Source organism: Anomaloglossus baeobatrachus, chromosome 4, assembly GCF_048569485.1.
Source record: "Anomaloglossus baeobatrachus isolate aAnoBae1 chromosome 4, aAnoBae1.hap1, whole genome shotgun sequence".
In the NCBI taxonomy this organism is placed as follows: Eukaryota; Metazoa; Chordata; class Amphibia; order Anura; family Aromobatidae; genus Anomaloglossus; species Anomaloglossus baeobatrachus.
In genome coordinates this window covers 508,089,751-508,110,669 of record NC_134356.1, presented here as the reverse complement: position 1 = coordinate 508,110,669, position 20,919 = coordinate 508,089,751, and the positions used below count along the sequence as shown (strand labels likewise).

Sequence of the window (20,919 nt, the reverse complement as noted above, 5' to 3'; positions counted from 1 at the left end):
TCGCACAAGTACAATTTAAAAATAGCTCAAAACCATTGGGCTAAAGGCCACTTTACACGCTGTGATATCGGTACCGATATCGCTAGTGTGGGTACCCGCCCCCATCTGTTGTGCGACACGGGCAAATCGCTGCACGTGCCGCACAACATCGCCCAAACCCGTCACATGCACTTACCTGCCCGGTGACATCGCTGTGACCGGCGAACCGCCTCCTTTCTAAGGGGGCGGTTCGTTCAGCGTCACAGCGACGTCACAGCAGCGTCACTGAACCGCCGCCCAATAGAAGCGGAGGGGCGGAGATGAGCGGGACATAACATCCCGCCCACCTCCTTCTTTCGCATTGCGGCCGGGAGGCAGGTAAGGAGAGCTTCCTCGTTCCTGCGGCGTCACACGGAGCGATGTATGCTGACACAGGAACGAGGAGCAACTTCGTTACTGCTGCAGCAACGATATTTGAGAATGGACCCCCATGTCACCGATGAGCGATTTTGCACGTTTTTGCGACGATGCAAAATCGCTCATAGGTGTCACACGCAACGGCATCGCTAAAGCGGCCGGATGTGCGTCACAAATTCCGTGACCCCATCGACTTCGCATTAGCAATATCGTAGTGTGTAAAGCCCCCTTAAGGCTTGTACATTTTGCTAATAAAAACTAATTTGTAATGAGAATTGAATACTTGTGATTGTAACTGTATGCCCAATAGGATCATGGAGTACAATCTATCATATGCCAGAAAAGTGCCCTGTGTTTGGGCAGAAGACATTAACCATTAGTTACCTCTTCTGTTTATAGCACAAGAAAAGTGAAGCCCATTACCTTTCATTTGCCGTCGTAGTGTGTCTAGTTCTGCTATTAGCAACATTTCTTCATTTTTCAATATGTCAAACTGTACATCATACAGTTCTAGCTGCGTCTCGTAGTACTGCAACTCCAGACGATCCAAACACGCAATTGCCCCATCAGAGTTGAACAGGTTTTCCATCTGTCAGATCAAGAGTAGATTGTGTTATTCTGAATTTTGTTTAGTGCAATGACTGCATAATGTCAGGCTCCTTTATATAATCGTAGATATAGTTGTACGAATACTCGCACGCCTCAACTCGTGCTGCCGATCTTCTTATGTCTGTCTCATACATTAACCTAATTCAGAAATTCTGCTTCTTATACAAATAAGGGCCCAATCAGATGTCTGATATTAAATAACTTAAAGTGAACCTGTCAGGTCCAATATGCACCCAGAACAACAAGCAGTTCTGGGTGCATATTGCTAATCCCTGCCTAACTGTCCCTGTATACACTAACAGATAAAGGAATCTTTAGAAAAAGTATTTCTAAAGATCTTATATCGAATGCTAATGAGTTAGTTCCCCTGGCTAGTCGGCTCCATTAGCAAGTTAGTACGTCCCTGTGGGAGTGCTAACATGGTAATGAACACGCAGCATCAGAGGGTGCTCTCACTCACCTCTCCACTCATGTTTCTGGGTGCATATTGGACCTGACAGGTTCCCTTTAACCCCTTAACGACCGCGGGCAGTAATATTAAGTCCTAGCGGTCATAATGTTACTGCCCGCGGTCTGCCGCCGGCAGCATGCCGCGATCGGCGCACATCTCAGCTGATTTGTACAGATGAGATGTGTGCCTGCTAGGCACGAGCAGAATTGTTATCTGCTCGTGCCGTTTAACCCCTTAAATGTCCCTGTCAATATGTGACAGGGCTATTATAATCGCGATCGCAGTAAACCTTTACTTACCGCCCGATACAGGAAGTCATGTGACAGGATCACGTGACTTCCGGTATTTGTCATGGTAGCACAGGGTCATGTGATGACTCCTGTACCTGCCATGAATTACTTTCAGTTTCACTCGGCCAGGAGCCAAGTGAAGCAGAAAGTGAGCGTATCTGCTGTTTACAGCTGTGTAGCTGTGATCAGCAGATATGGCAGAGCGATCGGATTGTTGATCACTATAGCTCACTAGGGGAACTAGTAAAATAAAGTAAAAAAAAAAAAGTTTGAAAAAATTAAGAAAAAACAAACAAAATAACCTAAAAGTTCAAATCACCCCCCTTTCGCCCCATTGAAAATTGAAGGGTTAAAAAAAAAAGAATTTTGTTTACTTACCGTAAATTCTTTTTCTTATAGTTCCGTATTGGGAGACCCAGACCATAGGTGTTTAGCTTCTGCCTCCGGAGGACACACAAAGTACTACACTTAAAAGTGTAGCTCCTCCCTCTGAACTTATACACCCCCTGGTGAGCCAGTCACAGCCAGTTTAGTGCAAAAGCTGAAGGAGAATAGCCACCCACAAGTAGAACAGAGCAAGAGCCGGAACAACCGGAGACTCTGTCCACGACAACAGCCGGTGATAACACACGGAACAAGAAAATTGCCAACGGGCAACAGGGAGGGAGCTGGGTCTCCCAATACGGAACTATAAGAAAAAGAATTTACGGTAAGTAAACAAAATTCTCTTTTTCTTTATCGTTCCTTTGGGAGACCCAGACCATGGGACGTTCCAAAGCAGTCCCTGGGTGGGAAATAAACAGAAAAACTAAGAAGTAGGCAGAACCTAACTTCACAAGTGGGCGACAGCCGCCTGAAGGATGCGTCTGCCCAAGCTCGCATCTGCCGAAGCATGAGCATGCACTTGGTCGTGCTTCGAGAAGGTATGCAGGCTAGTCCAAGTGGCAGCCTGACAGACTTGTTGAGCCGTAGCCTGGTGCCTAAAAGCCCAAGAGGCACCGACAGCTCTGGTCGAGTGTGCTTTGATCCCCGGCGGGGGAGGCACCTGAGTACTCTGGTAGGCGTCCGAAATGGTCGATCTAATCCAACGGGCCAAGGTCTGCTTAGAAGCAGGGAGACCCTTGCGCCGTCCTGTGGTTAGCACAAAAAGAGAGGTGCACCGCCTAAGTGCAGCGGTGCGAGACACATAAATCCGGAGAGCACGCACCAGATCTAGAGTATGCAGCGCTTTTTCAAAGCGATGAACAGGGGCCGGACAGAAGGAAGGTAAGGAAATGTCCTGGTTAAGGTGGAAGGGAGAGACCACCTTAGGAAGAAAGTCCGGAGTCGGACGGAGAACCACCTTGTCCTGGTGAAAAACCAAAAAAGGTGACTCCGAGGAGAGCGCAGCCAAATCAGAGACTCTCCTGAGAGAAGTTATGGCATCTAGAAAGGCCACTTTCTGAGAAAGACGATACAAAGAAACCTCCCTAAGAGGCTCAAAAGGGGGTTTCTGCACTACCATGAGGACCAAGTTAAGGTCCCAGGGATCCAAGGGCCGCCGATAAGGCGGAATGATGAGAGACGCGCCTTGCATGAAGGTGCGGCCCTGAGCCAGCCGGGCGAGACGCCGCTGGAACAGTACTGACAGAGCTGAGACTTGTCCCTTGAGAGAGTTGAGGGACAGTCCTAGCTGCAGACCGGACTGTAGAAAAGACAGAAGGGTCGGCAAAGAGAATGGCCAAGGAGGATGGCCGGAAGAGCGACACCAGGACAGGAAAATTTTCCAAGTCCTGTGATAGATCTTGGCGGAGGAAGACTTACGGGCCCGAGTCATAGTGGAGATGACCTCAGGAGGAATACCAGAAGTAGTCAAAATCCAGGACTCAAGAGCCACGCCGTCAATTTGAGGGCCGCAGAATTCGGGCGGAAAAACGGACCTTGCGAGAGTAGGTCTGGACGGTCCGGAAGATGCCACGGCATCTCTACGGACAGTTGGAGCAGGTCCGGATACAAAGCTCGCCTGGGCCAGTCCGGTGCAATGAGGATGACTCGACGGCCCTCCATTCTGATCTTGCGCAGGACTCTGGGCAAGAGAGCTAGAGGGGGAAACACGTAGGACAGACGAAACTGGGACCAGTCTTGAACTAGAGCGTCCGCGGCGAAGGCCTGAGGATCGTGGGAGCGAGCCACGTAAACAGGAACCTTGTTGTGGTGACGGGATGCCATTAGGTCCACGTCCGGAGTGCCCCATTTGCGGCAGATTGACTGAAACACTGCCGGGTGCAGGGACCACTCGCCACCGTCCACGCATTGACGGCTGAGATAGTCTGCCTCCCAGTTGTCCACGCCTGGGATGTGGACTGCAGATATGGTGGACTTGGAGTCCTCCGCCCATTGAAGGATGCGTTGTACCTCCATCATTGCCAGGCGGCTGCGTGTCCCGCCTTGGTGATTGATGTAGGCAACCGCCGTTGCGTTGTCTGACTGGACTCGAATGTGCCTGCCCGCCAACAGGTGGTGAAAAGCTAGGAGAGCTAGAAACACGGCTCTGGTTTCCAGCACATTGATTGAAAGGGCTGACTCGGACGGAGTCCAAGTGCCCTGTGCTCTGTGGTGGAGATATACCGCTCCCCAGCCAGAAAGACTGGCATCCGTGGTGAGAATCACCCAGGACGGGGCCAGAAAGGAGCGCCCTTGGGACAGGGAGAGGGGCCGAAGCCACCACTGAAGAGAGCTCCTCGTCCGTGGCGACAGAGCCACTAACCTCTGTAAGGAAGAAGGGCGCTTGTCCCAACAGTGGAGAATGTCCAGCTGCAGAGGGCGCAGATGGAACTGGGCAAAGGGAACAGCCTCCATGGACGCCACCATTTGACCCAGCACCTGCATCAGGCGCCTGAGGGTATAACGGCAAGGCCGCAGCAGAGAGCGCACCGCTAGCTGGAGAGACTGCTGTTTGAGTAAGGGCAACTTCACAAGTGCCGGCAAAGTCTCGAACTGCATCCCTAGGTACGTGAGACTCTGGGTCGGAGTCAGAGTGGATTTGGGAAGATTGACAAGCCACCCGAGTTGGGCTAGAGTGGCGAGAGTGAGCGAGACACTCCGCTGACAGTCTGCGCTGGATGGAGCCTTGACCAGAAGGTCGTCCAGGTAAGGAAGCACTGCCAACCCCTGGAGGTGCAGGACCGCAATTACTGCCGCCATGACCTTGGTAAATACCCGAGGGGCCGTGGCTAACCCGAAGGGGAGAGCCACGAATTGGAAATGATCCTCTCCTATGGCAAAACGTAACCAACGCTGGTGTGAAACTGCGATTGGCACATGTAGATAGGCATCTCTGATGTCGATGGACGCCAGGAAATCCCCTTGGGTCATTGAGGCAATGACTGATCGCAGAGACTCCATGCGAAAATGCCGCACCCGAACATGCTTGTTGAGAAGCTTGAGATCCAGGATGGGCCGGAAGGTACCGTTCTTTTTGGGAACTAGGAAGAGGTTTGAGTAAAAACCTCTGAACCGTTCCCGAGTGGGAACTGGTACAATCACTCAGTTTGCCTGCAGGGATGCCACGGCCTGTGAGAAGGCGGCGGCCTTGGAGCAGGGGGGAGTTGAGAGAAAAAATCTGTTTGGCGGGCTGGAAGAGAATTCTATCCTGTAGCCGTGAGATATGATCTCTCTCACCCACTGATCGGAGACTTGTTTTAACCAAGCTTCGCCAAAGTGGGAGAGCCTGCCACCGACTAAGGACGAGGCTGGAGCGGGCAGAGAGTCATGAGGAGGCTGCCTTAGTGGCAGAACCTCCTGCGGTCTTCTGCGGACGCGCTTTTGGGCGCCAGTTGGATTTCTGATCCTTAGCTGAGTTAGCGGACGAGGCGGAGGGCTTAGAGGATGACCAGTTGAAGGAACGAAAGGAACGAAACCTCGATTGATTCCTACCCTGGGCGGGTTTCCTGGTCTTGGTTTGTGGCATGGAAGTACTCTTCCCGCCAGTAGCTTCCTTAATAATTTCATCCAGCTGTTCACCGAACAGCCGGGAACCAGCAAAAGGGAGCCCAGCAAGAAACTTCTTGGAAGAAGCATCTGTCTTCCACTCTCGAAGCCATAAGATCCTGCGGATAACAAGGGAATTAGCTGAAGCCACCGCAGTGCGGTGAGAAGCCTCTAGCATGGCAGACATGGCATAAGATGAAAAAGCTGAAGCCTGAGAAGTTAAGGTAACCATCTCAGGCATAGATTCCTTGGTGAGGGAATGCATCTCCTCTAGGGAAGCAGAGATGGCTTTGAGAGCCCACACTGCTGCAAAAGTCGGGGAAAAAGCGGCCCCCGCAGCTTCATACACAGATTTGGCCAGAAGGTCAATCTGACGGTCAGTGGAATCCTTAAGTGAGGTGCCGTCAGCCACCGACACAACGGTCCGGGCTGAGAGCCTAGACACCGGAGGGTCTACCTTTGGGGAGTGCGACCACTCCTTGACCACCTCAGGTGGAAAGGGAAAACGGTCATCAGAACCACGCTTTGGAAAGCGTTTGTCAGGACAGGCCCTGGGTTTGGTCACAGCGGTCTGAAAACTGGAGTGGTTAAAGAACACACTCTTTACTCTCTTAGGCGAGGTAAACTGATGCTTTTCTGCCAGAGAGGGTTGCTCCTCTGAGACTGGCGGATTGAGATCCAGTACAGAATTAATAGAAGCAATCAAGTCACTAAAATCTGAGTCACCTTCAGAGAGATCGATGGGGTACATAGCCTCCGAGCCCCCCGTGAGGGCATCTTCCTCATCTTGAGAGTCAGCTCTTGAGTCAGCGCCACGGGATGAGGAGGGGGAGGAAACCCTGCGCCTTCTCTTAGAAGGACGGGGTCTGGGACCTGATGATGAAACCTCTGAGCTCTGATGGTCGGAGGTCAGAGGATAGGGATCTCCTGGCAAGAGTATTAGAGGCATCCTGTGAGGAGGGCTGATGCATATTCAACAAAGTCCTGGACAAAAGTCCCATGGACTCAGCAAATGACTGGGATATGGACCTAGAAAAGGACTCTACCCAGGCTGGGGGTTCAGCCACAGGTGCAGAAGCAGCCTGAGAGACCACTGGGGGTGAGACTCCAGGCTGTGGCAGCACCAAGTTAGAGCAAACATCACAATGTGGACAGGTGCTCGGCTCAGGCAGCATGAGCTTACATGCAGTGCATACAGAATAAAGCTTTGGAGTGCTGCTGGAGTGGGGGCTTTGCAAGAGAATGAACCCCAGGGAGAATATACAGAGGTGCACAACCGGAGACTGGCTGTGGCTTACCAGACCGCTGGAAGCGGTGTTGTGTGCCCTCCAGATCCCGAAGCCCGGACCCCCAATGCACAGCACCTCAGCAGGGATGCAGAGTGCAGACAGGCCCAGCGCAGAGTGAACTCTGCCTGAGAAATGGCCGCCGGAGCGAAGAGAGGGGGTGGGACTAGGGGGCGTTCCTGTAGAGGAGCGGGAACTGGAGGGCCATAGACCTGCAGGAGAGGAGACACGCCCCAGCAGTGGGGAGTGTCCCTCCCCTGTGCAGAACGGCCGCCGGGAGGAGCCGTGCCTGTCCCTCTTGCATGAGTGACATGCGAGGGAAGTGAACAGAAACTAGGCCTCCGGCAAAGCCGGGGCCTAAATTTAAGCGGCGAGGCCGACGCGCAGGCACCATCGGCGCGGTTCTCGGGCGAAAGCTAGAGAACCCGCCAGAAATGTCAAAATAAACACATTCAGCATACTCTCCCCATACAATAAAGAACAGGGACCCCCAACACAAACGTCTCAGGTACTTAGCTGCTGAGACGCAGGGCCAGGTCCCTGGGGATGAGTTCTCCGGTCCAACAGAATCCTCAAGGGGCTGTGGATGGAGACCGGTCTCCTGCCAGGCATGGAGACCGTGCTGGCTCCCACTTCAAGCCAGAGCCCAGAAGGGATGGTGAAGGAGCACGGCATGTAAGGCTCCAGCCTTGGAAATCAACCTTAACAACACCGCCGACACAGTGGGGTGAGAAGGGACATGCCGGGAGTCCAGACGTGGACCCGCATTTCTTCAATCTCTTTCCAAAAAGCAAAAAATCATATGAGAATGCATGTGTGGATGTATGCCTCCTGAACACAAAGCGATAAACTGGCTGGGACTGGCTCACCAGGGGGTGTATAAGCTCAGAGGGAGGAGCTACACTTTTAAGTGTAGTACTTTGTGTGTCCTCCGGAGGCAGAAGCTAAACACCCATGGTCTGGGTCTCCCAAAGAAACGATAAAGAAAATAAAAAATATACACACATTTGGTATCGCCGAGTTCAGAAACGCCCGATCAAAATATAAAATCAATTAATCTGATCAGTAAACGGCATAGCGGCAAAAAAATTCCAAATGCCAAAATTACTTTTTTGTCACCACAACTTTTGCGCAAAATGCAATAACAGGCGATCAAAACGTAGCATCTGCACAAAAATAGTACAGTTAAAAACGTCAGCTCAAGACGCAAAAAATAAGCAATCACTGAACCATTGATCCCGACTAAAGGAAAAACGCTACATGTCATGGAATATGGCGTAAAATGTGCGCCACTTTTTTCGGATAAACTTACGATTTTTTTTTTAGCCCCTTATATAAAAGGAAACCTATACATGTTTGGTGTCTACGAACTCTCACTAATCTGAGGCATCACACCCAGACATCAGTTTTACCATATAGTGAACACAGTGAATAAAATCTCAAAAACAATAGTGCTATCGCACTTTTTTTGCAATTTTTTTGCAGTTTTCCAGTAGACTATATGGTAAAACTTAATTTAAAAGTACAGCTCGTTTCGCAAAAAATGAGCCCTCACAAGACCATATTGACTGAAAAATAAAGTTACGTCTCAGAAGAATGGCGAAAAAAAAAAAACGGAAAACGAACAAAAATCGGCCGGTCGTGAAAAGGGGTTAATAGAGACTTTAAAAAATATGTTTAGACAAAGGAAAAAAAAAAAACAAAAAAAAAAAAACACATCCTCAAATTAACAAGAGATGCACATACTAATTTTGGGGTAATGCCAAGCCAAAGTGCTATAAGGTCAGTAGGAAGAGACTAGTAATCCCTACCTATCCGCAGAGGTTGGCAACCCAAAAATACTAACTGAAGCCCCTGCTTAACTATGACAAGCCGTGGAAACCTTATTAGGCACATACATAAGTGCAGCACACTAGTGAGTCACCCTACAAATATTGGGTTAAAATAATAAATCAGAGAAACAGCTTGATAATAAAAAACTCCTAAGTACCAATATATACATAAACCCATAGGGCATTGCCAGAACATGAAGGCACTGAAAGGAAATATACACTGTGTGCAGAATTATTAGGCAAATGAGTATTGTGATCACATGATACTTTTTATACATGTTGTCCTACTCCAAGCTGTATAGGCTTGAGAGCCAACTACCAATTAAGTAAATCAGGTGATGTGCATCTCTGTAATGAGGAGGGGTGTGGTGTAATGACATCAAACACCCTATATAAGTTGTGCTTAATTATTAGGCAACTTCCTTTCCTTTGGCGAAATGGGTCAGAAGAGAAATTTGACAGGCTCTGAAAAGTCCAAAATTGTGAGATATCTTGCAGAGGGATGCAGCAGTCTTGAAATTGCCAAACTTTTGAAGCGTGATCACCGAACAATCAAGCGTTTCATGGCAAATAGCCAACAGAGTTGCAAGAAGCGTGTTGGGAAAAAAAAAAGGCGCAAAATAACTGCCCATGAATTGAGGAAAATCAAGTGTGAAGCTGCCAAGATGCCATTTGCCACCAGTTTGGCCATATTTCAGAGCTGCAACGCTACTGGAGTATCAAAAAGCACAAGGTGTGCCATACTCCGGGACATGGCCACGGTAAGGAAGGCTGAAAAACACCACCTTTGACTAAGAAACAAAAGAAAAAACGTCAAGACTAGGCCTAGAAATATCTTAAGATTGATTTTTCAAAGTTTTTATGGACTGATGAAAGGAGAGTGACTCTTGATGGGCCAGATGGATGGGTCAGAGGCTGATCAGTAAAGGGCAGAGAGCTCCACTCCAACTCAGACGCCAGCAAGGTGGAGGTGGGGTACTGGTATGGGCTAGTATCATCAAAGATGAACTTGTGCAACCTTTTGAGGTTGAGGATGGAGTGAAGCTCAACTCCCAGACCTACTGCCAGTTTCTGGAAGACAACTTCTTCAAGTATCGGTATCGTTCAAGAAAAACGATGATTTTCATGCATAACAAAGCTCCATCACACACATCCAACTACTCCACAGCGTGGCTGGCCAGTAAAGGTCTAAGATGAAAAGAAGGGAATTTTGTTACTTACCGTAAATTCCTTTTCTTCTAGCTCTTATTGGGAGACCCAGACGATTGGGTGTATAGCACTGCCTCCGGAGGCCACACAAAGCAATTACACTAAAAAGTGTAAGGCCCCTCCCCTTCTGGCTATACACCCCCAGTGGGATCACTGGCTCACCAGTTTTAGTGCAAAAGCAAGAAGGAGGAAAGCCAATAACTGGTTTAAACAAATTCTCTCCGAGTAACATCGGAGAACTGAAAACCGTTCAACATGAACAACATGTGTACCCGCAAACAAACCAAAAAATCCCGAAGGACAACAGGGCAGGTGCTGGGTCTCCCAATAAGAGCTAGAAGAAAAGGAATTTACGGTAAGTAACAAAATTCCCTTCTTCTTCGGCGCTCTATTGGGAGACCCAGACGATTGGGACGTCCAAAAGCTGTCCCTGGGTGGGTAAAGAAATACCTCATGTTAGAGCTGCAAGACAGCCCTCCCCTACGGGGAGGCAACTGCCGCCTGCAGGACTCTTCTACCTAGGCTGGCGTCCGCCGAAGCATAGGTATGCACCTGATAATGTTTGGTGAAAGTGTGCAGACTCGACCAGGTAGCTGCCTGGCACACCTGTTGAGCCGTAGCCTGGTGTCGTAATGCCCAGGATGCACCCACGGCTCTGGTAGAATGGGCCTTCAGCCCTGATGGAACCGGAAGCCCAGCAGAACGGTAGGCTTCAAGAATTGGTTCTTTGATCCATCGAGCCAGGGTGGCCTTAGAAGCCTGCGACCCTTTGCGCTTACCAGCGACAAGGACAAAGAGTGCATCCGAACGGCGCAAGGGTGCCGTGCGGGAAATGTAGATTCTGAGTGCTCTCACCAGATCTAACAAATGTAAATCCTTCTCATACCGATGAACTGCATGAGGACAAAACGAAGGCAAAGAGATATCCTGATTAAGATGAAAAGAGGATACCACCTTCGGGAGAAACTCCTGAATGGAGCGCAGCACAACCTTGTCCTGGTGGAAGACCAGGAAGGGAGCCTTGGATGATAGTGCTGCCAGCTCAGACACTCTCCGAAGAGATGTGATCGCTACCAGAAAAGCCACTTTCTGTGATAGTCTAGAAAGTGAAACCTCCCTCAGAGGCTCGAAGGGCGGCTTCTGGAGGGCAACTAGTACCCTGTTCAGATCCCATGGATCTAACGGCCGCTTGTACGGGGGTACGATATGGCAAACCCCCTGTAGGAACGTGCGCACCTTAGGAAGGCGTGCCAAACGCCTCTGAAAAAAGACGGATAGCGCCGAGACCTGACCTTTAAGGGAGCCGAGCGACAAACCTTTTTCTAACCCAGATTGCAGGAAAGAAAGAAAGGTAGGCAATGCAAATGGCCAGGGAGACACTCCCTGAGCAGAGGACCAGGATAAGAATATCCTCCACGTTCTGTGGTAGATCTTAGCGGACGTGGGCTTCCTAGCCTGTCTCATGGTGGCAACGACCCCTTGGGACAATCCTGAAGACGCTAGGATCCAGGACTCAATGGCCACACAGTCAGGTTCAGGGCCGCAGAATTCCGATGGAAAAACGGCCCTTGGGACAGTAAGTCTGGTCGGTCTGGGAGTGCCCACGGTTGGCCGACCGTGAGCTGCCACAGATCCGGATACCACGCCCTCCTCGGCCAGTCTGGGGCGACGAGTATGACGCGGCTGCAATCGGATCTGATCTTGCGTAGCACTCTGGGCAAGAGTGCCAGAGGTGGAAACACATAAGGGAGCCGGAACTGCGACCAATCTTGCACTAGGGCGTCTGCCGCCAGCGCTCTTTGATCGCGAGACCGTGCCATGAAGGTTGGGACCTTGTTGTTGTGCCGTGACGCCATTAGGTCGACGTCCGGCACCCCCCAGCGGCGACAGATTTCCTGAAACACGTCTGGGTGAAGGGACCATTCCCCTGCGTCCATGCCCTGGCGACTGAGGAAGTCTGCTTCCCAGTTTTCTACGCCGGGGATGTGAACTGCGGATATGGTGGAGGCTGTGGCTTCCACCCACATCAGAATCCGCCGGACTTCCTGGAAGGCTTGCCGACTGCGTGTCCCCCCTTGGTGGTTGATGTATGCCACCGCTGTGGAGTTGTCCGACTGAATTCGGATCTGCCTTCCTTCCAGCCACTGCTGGAAGGCTAGTAGGGCAAGATACACTGCTCTGATTTCCAGAACATTGATCTGAAGGGTGGACTCCTGCTGAGTCCACGTACCCTGAGCCCTGTGGTGGAGAAAGACTGCTCCCCACCCTGACAGACTCGCGTCTGTCGTGACCACCGCCCAAGACGGTGGTAGGAAGGACCTTCCCTGTGATAATGAGGTGGGAAGAAGCCACCACTGCAGAGAGTCTTTGGCCGTCTGGGAAAGGGAGACTTTCCTGTCCAGGGATGTTGACTTCCCGTCCCATTGGCGGAGAATGTCCCATTGAAGTGGACGCAGATGAAACTGCGCAAACGGAACCGCCTCTATTGCCGCCACCATCTTCCCGAGGAAGTGCATGAGGCGTCTTAAGGAGTGCGACTGACTTCGAAGGAGAGCCTGCACCCCAGTTTGTAGAGACCGCTGCTTGTCCAGCGGAAGCTTCACTATCGCTGAGAGAGTATGAAACTCCATGCCAAGATACGTTAGTGATTGGGTCGGTGACAGATTTGACTTTGGGAAGTTGATGATCCACCCGAACGCCTGGAGAGTCTCCAGTGCAACATTCAGGCTGAGTTGGCATGCCTCTTGAGAGGGTGCCTTGACCAGTAGATCGTCCAAGTAAGGGATCACAGAGTGTCCGTGAGAGTGCAAGACTGCTACCACTGCCGCCATGATCTTGGTGAACACCCGAGGGGCTGTCGCCAGACCAAATGGCAGAGCTACGAACTGAAGATGGTCGTCTCCTATCACGAAGCGTAGAAAGCGTTGGTGCTCTGTAGCAATCGGCACGTGGAGATAAGCATCTTTGATGTCTATTGATGCTAGGAAATCTCCTTGAGACATTGAGGCAATGACTGAGCGGAGGGATTCCATCCGGAACCGCCTGGCGTTCACATGCTTGTTGAGCAGTTTTAGGTCCAGAACAGGACGGAAGGAGCCGTCCTTTTTTGGAACCACAAAGAGATTGGAGTAAAATCCTCGCCCCCGTTCCTGAGGGGGGACAGGGATCACGACTCCTTCTGCTCTTAGAGAGTCCACCGCCTGCAGCAGGGCATCTGCTCGGTTGGGGTGTGGGGAGGTTCTGAAGAACCGAAGTGGAGGCCGAGAACTGAACTCGATTCTGTACCCGCGAGACAAAATGTCTGTTACCCACCGGTCTTTGACCTGTGACAGCCAAATGTCGCAAAAGCGGGAGAGCCTGCCACCGACCGAGGATGCGGAGGGAGGAGGCCGAAAGTCATGAGGTAGCCGCTTTGGAAGCGGTTCCTCCATTTGCTTTCCTGGGGCGTGAGTGAGCCCGCCAGGAATCTGAGCTCCCTTGTTCTTTCTGAGTCCTTTTGGACGAGGAGAATTGGGCCTTGCCCGAGCCTCGAAAGGACCGAAACCTCGACTGCCACCTTTTCTGTTGAGGTTTACTTGCTCTGGGCTGTGGTAAGGAAGAGTCCTTACCCTTGGACTGTTTTATGATTTCAGCCAATGGCTCACCAAACAGTCTGTCTCTAGATAATGGCAAGCTGGTTAAGCATTTTTTGGAACCAGCATCTGCTTTCCAGTCCTTTAACCACAAGGCTCTGCGCAAAACCACAGAATTGGCGGACGCCATAGCAGTACGGCTCGTAGATTCTAGGACAGCATTGATAGCATAGGTCGCAAACGCAGACATTTGCGAAGTTAGGGACGCCACTTGCGGCACTGCTGGATGTATGATAGCATCCACCTGTGCTAAACCAGCTGAAATAGCTTGGAGTGCCCACACGGCCGCGAATGCTGGAGCAAACGACGCGCCGATAGCTTCATAGACAGATTTCAACCAAAGGTCCATCTGTCTGTCGTTGGCATCTTTAAGTGAAGCGCCATCCTCTACTGCGACTATGGATCTAGCCGCAAGCTTGGAAATTGGGGGATCCACATTTGGACACTGGGTCCAGCGTTTGGCCACCTCAGAGGGAAAAGGATAACGGGTGTCCTTAGAACGTTTAGAGAAACGCTTGTCTGGATGAGCGTCGTGTTTCTGGATCGATTCTCTGAAGTCAGAGTGGTCCAAAAAAGCACTTAATTTACGCTTGGGATACAGGAAATGGAACTTCTCCTGCTGTGCAGCTGCCTCCTCTGCAGAAGGGGCTGGGGGAGAAATATCCAACAGCCTATTAATTGCCGATATAAGGTCATTAACCATGGCGTCACCATCAGGGGCATCCAGATTGAGAGGGGCCTCAGGATTAGAATCCTGATCACCGTCCTCAGTCTCATCACAGAGAGACTCTTCTCGTTGAGACCCTGAGCAGTGTGATGACGTGGATGGTCTTTCCCAGCGAGCTCGCTTAGGCTGCCTGGGACTGTCATCTGAGTCAGAGACTTCAGCCTGTGATGCTTGAGACCCCCTTGGAGCACGGATTAGTTCCAACTGAGGGGGACCGGAGAGCATAGACACAGCAGTGTCCATGGTCTGAGTAACTGGCCTGGACTGCAAGGTCTCCAGGATTTTTGCCATAGTCACAGACATTTTATCAGCAAAAACTGCAAAGTCTGTCCCCGTCACCGGGGCAGGGTTTACAGGCGTCTCTGCCTGGGCTACCACCACAATAGGCTCTGGCTGACGAAGTGCCACTGGGACTGAACATTGCACACAATGAGAGTCGTTGGAGCCTGCTGGTAGATTAGCCCCACATGCAGTACAAACAGTGTACACAGCCCGTGCCTTGGCACCCTTGCGTTTTGCGGATGACATGTTGCTGCCTCCTCAGAGCAGTACAGGGTGTCCAGCCAAGAAGCGACCTTACAGTGCAACTATATATATATATATATGGTACCAAGAAAAAAGTACACTAATATAACACTGAGGCACTAGTGGGGCCAGCACTAAAGTGCTGCTTACCGCCCGCTTAGGAGCGGGTGTGTGGGCGCCGAAATCCCTTTAGTCTGGGTCTCCCAGAACCTGCTGCCTTTCCCCAGCCAGACCGCATGTGTAATGGCTGCCGGCGTCCTTGTGGAGAGGGGGGGCGGGCCCTGGGCGTATACAGACGAAGAGCGGGAAGCCTGCTTCCCACTGTGCCTAGTGAGAGGGCTGGAGCATGTAAATAAAGCTCCAGCCCTCGGCGCTGCCTATTGAGCAGCGTCTCTCCCCTACCCTGATTGACAGGGTGGGGGCGGGAACGAAGCGGCGCTAGGCCGCAGAAGCCGGGGGCTAAAGTTAGAAGCGCCGCCGCCGTAAAAGCGCGGTCGGCGCAAAGTCCCCGGCGCACCACAAGTCGCAGCTGCGCCGCCGCTCCAGGAGCGGTCGGCGCAGTAGTTCCCAACATGTAACGTCACTCAGCAAAGCTGCAGTGACCTAACCCCAGCGCACAGCGCTACTGTCCCCGGCGCACTATAACGCTCAGCAAGCCTTGAGAGTGTCCGTGCCTGCCGGGGACACAGAGTACCTGAAAGTTGCAGGGCCTTGTCCCTGAACGGCACTCCCGCTCCAAATCCAGCAGGTTCTCTGGGTCTGTGGATGGAGCCCGGCCCCAGGGCTTGGGGGCCGGCAGGATCCCACTTCCACAGAGCCCTCCAGGGGATGTGAAAGGAAAACAGCATGTGGGCTCCAGCCTCTGTACCAGCAATAGGTACCTCAACCTTACAAGCACCACCGCGGGTGAGAAGGGAGCATGCTGGGGGCCCCATATGGGCCCTCTTTTCTTCCATCCGATATAGCCAGCAGCTACTGCTGACTACAAACAGTGGAGCTATGCGTGGATGTCTGACCTCCTTCGCACAAAGCAGAAAACTGGTGAGCCAGTGATCCCACTGGGGGTGTATAGCCAGAAGGGGAGGGGCCTTACACTTTTTAGTGTAATTGCTTTGTGTGGCCTCCGGAGGCAGTGCTATACACCCAATCGTCTGGGTCTCCCAATAGAGCGCCGAAGAAAATAATGATATGGCCCCCTTGTTCAACTGATCTCAACCCGATAGAGAACCTGTGGTCCCTCATAAAATGCAAGATCTACAGGGAGGGAACACAGTACACCTCTCGGAACAGTGTCTGGGAGGCTGTGGTGGCTGCTGCACGCAATGTTGATCGAAAACAGATCAAGCAACTAACAGAATCTATGGATGGTAGGCTGTTGAGTGTCATCATAAAGAAAGGTGGCTATATTGGTAACGAATTATTTTGGGTTTTGTTTTTACATGTCAAAAATGTTTAATTTCTAAATTGTGTGCAGTTATATTGGTTTACCTGGTGAAAATAAACAAGGGAGATGGGAATATATTTGGTTTTTATTAAGTTGCCTTATAATTCTGCACAGTAATAGTTACCTGCACAAACAGATATCCTCCTAAGATAGCCAAATCTAAAAAAAAACCACACTCCAACTTCAAAAAAATATTAAGCTTTGATATTTATGAGTCTTTTGGGGTGATTGAGAACATAGTTGTTGATCAATAATAAAAAAAATCCTCTAAAATACAACTTGCCTAATAATTCTTCACAAAGTGTACTTAGATTGCAAACATTAAAGGGAACCAACAGGATTTGCAATATGAGATCAAGGCAGTACCACATAGGCAGTAAGATGCTGTATCTAGGCATTCCTGTTATAGAATGATCGGATGCTTGCTTGCTGAAATATCTAGTCAATGTTACAGAAATGCATTGCACTTTGATTGGTGTGTGCAGCGGTGTGGGCCTTTGTGGGTCGGGTGCACACGGGTCGGGTTCTCTGTGTATATTGTTCCTCCTGCACCTTGTATTGTGTGCCCCCTTTTTTATATTTACAAATCATGCCATGCTGCCATTGCTGCGGTTGGCGTGCAATAAAAGACACAGGAGGAGGAATATACACTGATGACCTGACCTACAGAGGCCCGCACCGCTGCACACGCCAATCAAAGTGCAGTGCATTTCTGTAACATTGACTAAAGATATTTCATCAACCAAGCATCACATCTTTCTAGATCAGGTATGCCGGGATTCAGCATCTTAGTGCCAGTATGGCACTGCCTTTACTTCATATAGCAAAATCCTGGTGGTCGGTTCCCTTTAATGGTCCAAATGTTAACTATCCCATGTCCCAATGCGATTCCCCCTCATGAACCCCGATGGGTTAATAAAGGAGCTAAGTCAAGTAAAGGCAGGAGCTAGTATTGCAGCATCCACGCAGAGTGACCGCAATGTGGGAAAATGATACCTGCCCGCCACTTGGACCATACCACAAGTCTGATCCCCCCAAAAGTCAGTTTTTCTTATAAGTTGAAAAATAATGGATGTCCAAGAGAGCCCTAACTGAAAAGGGGAGCAGGCCATTGACATACATCTCTGGTGTTTGATTGGGTTGCTTAAATCCAAGTGCCTGAGCCCCATTTTCCGCCCCCGACATCTGCTGTTGGAGGACTGAGGAGGCGCCATACATATTAGATGGTGGTCTGAGACTGTTGAGAGCCATGTGCATGGCCATCTTAAGGCTACTTTCACACATCAGTTTTCTGTATTCAGGCATAATCCTTTTTTCCTGATCCAACGAATCTGGCAAAAAATGTAAAAACCGTATCCACTGGATCAGTTTTTTAACGGATCCGTTATGCTGGATGCGTAAAAAACCGGATCAGTTTTTTGCTGGATTTGTTTTTTTCAAAACATTGGAGCATGCGCAGTTTACAAAAACAGATCCGGCAGCTGCGTCCGTTTTTTGCCGCATTGCGCCGGATCCGGCGTCCATAGGCTTCCATTGTAAAACACGCCGTATCGCTCCATACCGTTCCGGCGCGATGCGTTTTTTTTTGCCGGACAAAAAAAACGTTGCAAGATACGTTGCCTCCGGCCCAGCCGCCGCTTTAATTAATTTTGCAGCATCCGGAAAAAAACAGATGCAACGCAAATCCATCAGGCACAATCCGGTAACAATGCAAATATATGGGGATAAAACGGATGTGGTACCGGATCAGTTTTACCCGTTTTTTTCCGGATTGTGCCTGATGGAAAAAACCTGATGTGTGAAAGTAGCCTAAGAATGGCCAGACAGGGCTACATATCTGCCAGGAGATAATATTAGCAAGTGCAAATATTAATGTTCACAAAAATGGAAGGGTAGAAATACTCTTATTTTCTGTGCTCTACCTCCAGAATACAATTTGGCAGGAAAAGTATTTATTTAAAAAGTAAATAAAGTTACAACCTAGAAAAATCCCATTTGTAAAGTATCTTACGCTTTGCTTGATATCTGCCCTCTTCTGATTCAGGCACAGCTCCTTTGATCTCATATGCTGAAGACTTTCTTTTGCCAACATAGACTTGATCCTCTCCAGTCTTGGCACCGCTGAGGCCCAAGTGGCTTGTCCAAATCTCCTCCTGTCCAACTCCATATTCTTTTGCATTGCTGTTGAAAATACACACACCATCATCATCATCATCATCAGAAAGTACAGTCCTCAAGACAGTTTAACGATACAGTGCCTTGCAAAAGTATTCAGCCCCCTTGAACTTTTCAACCTTTTCCTACATTTCAGGCATCAAACATCAAAAAATTAAATTTTTTGTTGAAGAAACAAGTGGGACACAATTTCAAAGTTTATTGATTATGTTAAACTTTTGCAAAAAAATAAAAAAAACTGAAAATTGGGTCGTGCAATATTATTCCGCCCCTTTACTTGCAGTGCAGCAAACTCACTCCAGAAGTTCTTTGAGGATCTCAATGATCCAATGTTGTCCTAAATGACTGATGATGATAAATATAATCCACCTGTGTGTAATCAAGTCTCCATATAAATGCACCTGCTCTGTGATAGTCTCAGTGTTCTGTTTACAGCACAGGAAGCATCATGAAGATCAAGGAACACAACGGGCAGGTCCGTGATACTGTTGTGGAGAAGTTTAAAGCTGGATTTGGATACAAAAAGATTTCCAAAACTTTAAACATCCCAAGAAGCACTGTGCAAGTGATCATATTGAAATGGAAGGAGTATCATACCTCTTCAAATCTACCAAGACCTGGCCGTCCCTCAAAAATGTAATCTCAAACAAGGAGAAGACTGATCAGCGATGCAGCCAAGAGGCCCATGATCATTTTGGATGAACTGCAGAGATCTACAGCTGAGGTGGGGGAGTCTGTCCCTAGGACAACAATCAGTCGTACACTGCATAAATCTGGCCTTTATGGAAAAGTGGCAAGGAGAAAGACATTTCTCAAAGATATCTGTAAAAAGTGTCTTTTAAAGTTTGCCACAAGCCACCTGGGAGACACCAAAGAAGGTGCTCTGGTCAGATGAAACCAAAAATCGAACTTTTTGGGCACAATGCCCAAATGATATGTTTGGCGTAAAAACAACACAGCTCATCACCCTGAACACACCATCCACATTGTCAAACATGGTGGTGGCAGCATCATCATGGTTTGGGCCTGCTTTTCTTCAGCAGGGAGAGGGAAGATGGTTAAAATTGATGGGAAGATGGATGGAGCCAAATATAGGAACATTCTTGAAGAAAACCTGTTGGAGTCTGCGAAAGACCTGAGACTGGGACGGAGATTTGTCTTTCAACAAGACAATGATCCAAAACATAAAGCAAAATCTACAATGGAATGGTTCACAAATAAACTTATCCAGGTGTTAGAATGGCCAAGTCATGGTCCAAACCTGAATCCAATCAAGATTCTGTGGAAAGAGCTGAAAACTGCTGTTCACAAACGCCTCCATCCAACCTCACTCAGCTCCAGCTGTTTACAAAGGAAGAGCGGGCAAGAATTTCAGTCTCTTGATGTGCAAAACTGATAGACACATACCCCAAGCCACTTACAGCTGTAATCGTAGCAAAAAGGTGGCGCTACAAAGTATTAACTTAAAGGGGACGAATAATATTGCACGCCCCAATTTTCAGTTTTTTATTTTTTTACAAAAATTTAACATAAGCAATAAATTTCGTTTTGCTTCACAATTGTGTCCCACTTGTTGATTCTTCACCAAAAAAATGTAAATTTTTTTATCTTTATGTTTGAAGCCTGAAATGTGGGAAAAGGTTGAAAAGTTCAAGGGGGCCGAATACTTTCGAAAAGCACTGTATGTTTCTAATAGAAGTATTCCCATTATTCCTATCGTAGACATGCAAGATAACCACAGCCACCTATCAGGGAAACTGGGGTCCTTGAGCCACAAAGTCAAAGTCAAATGCTTTTCCCCTATGAACGAGGCTAAAATAGAATACGGTAGATTTTCTCTTTAATAATATTGCATGATGGGAATATTACCACCTAGAAATAAAGTCTAACAGGCATCACTTGGGAAATACCTGAGCTTCAATGTGCCTAAGTGAAAGGGTAATGGGACCATGTCCTAATTCAGTCCAAACAAATATAAAAATCAGCATTTAAGATGTACATATCCCAAGTGATATCGGGGGCACTTTAAGAGGGGATATATTTATTATACCATCATATATCCATTGAGCAAACGTATAGTGATATTACTCATCATTATATATTGGCCATTCATAAAGAGTTGGTGTCAGAGTCAGAAAATAATGGAAGAGTATGAAATAGAAGTTTGCTTTAGCAACCACCCAGTTCTAGGCTACGGTGTAGAGTGGCATGCAAAAGTTTGGACACCCCTGGTCAAAATTACTGTTGTGACCATTTAAGCACGTTGAAAATGAAATGATCTAAAAGGCATAAAGTTAAAGATGACACATTTTCTTTGTATTTTAGGCAAAGAAAATAAAAAATTTCAACTTTAAAAAAAACAAAAAAAAAAAAA

At 48.9% G+C, this 20,919-nt stretch overlaps 1 protein-coding gene across 1 annotated transcript in view; it reads right to left on the bottom strand.

Annotated features, from left to right (window-relative positions):
* The window catches only part of WHAMM (WASP homolog associated with actin, golgi membranes and microtubules), a 60,406-nt gene that overhangs the window by 24,800 nt on the left and 14,687 nt on the right, over positions 1–20,919 (bottom strand). Inside the window, 2 exon segments of the mRNA XM_075345843.1 lie at positions 820–985; positions 18,382–18,551. Coding sequence (XP_075201958.1) covers positions 820–985; positions 18,382–18,551 — 336 coding nt within the window.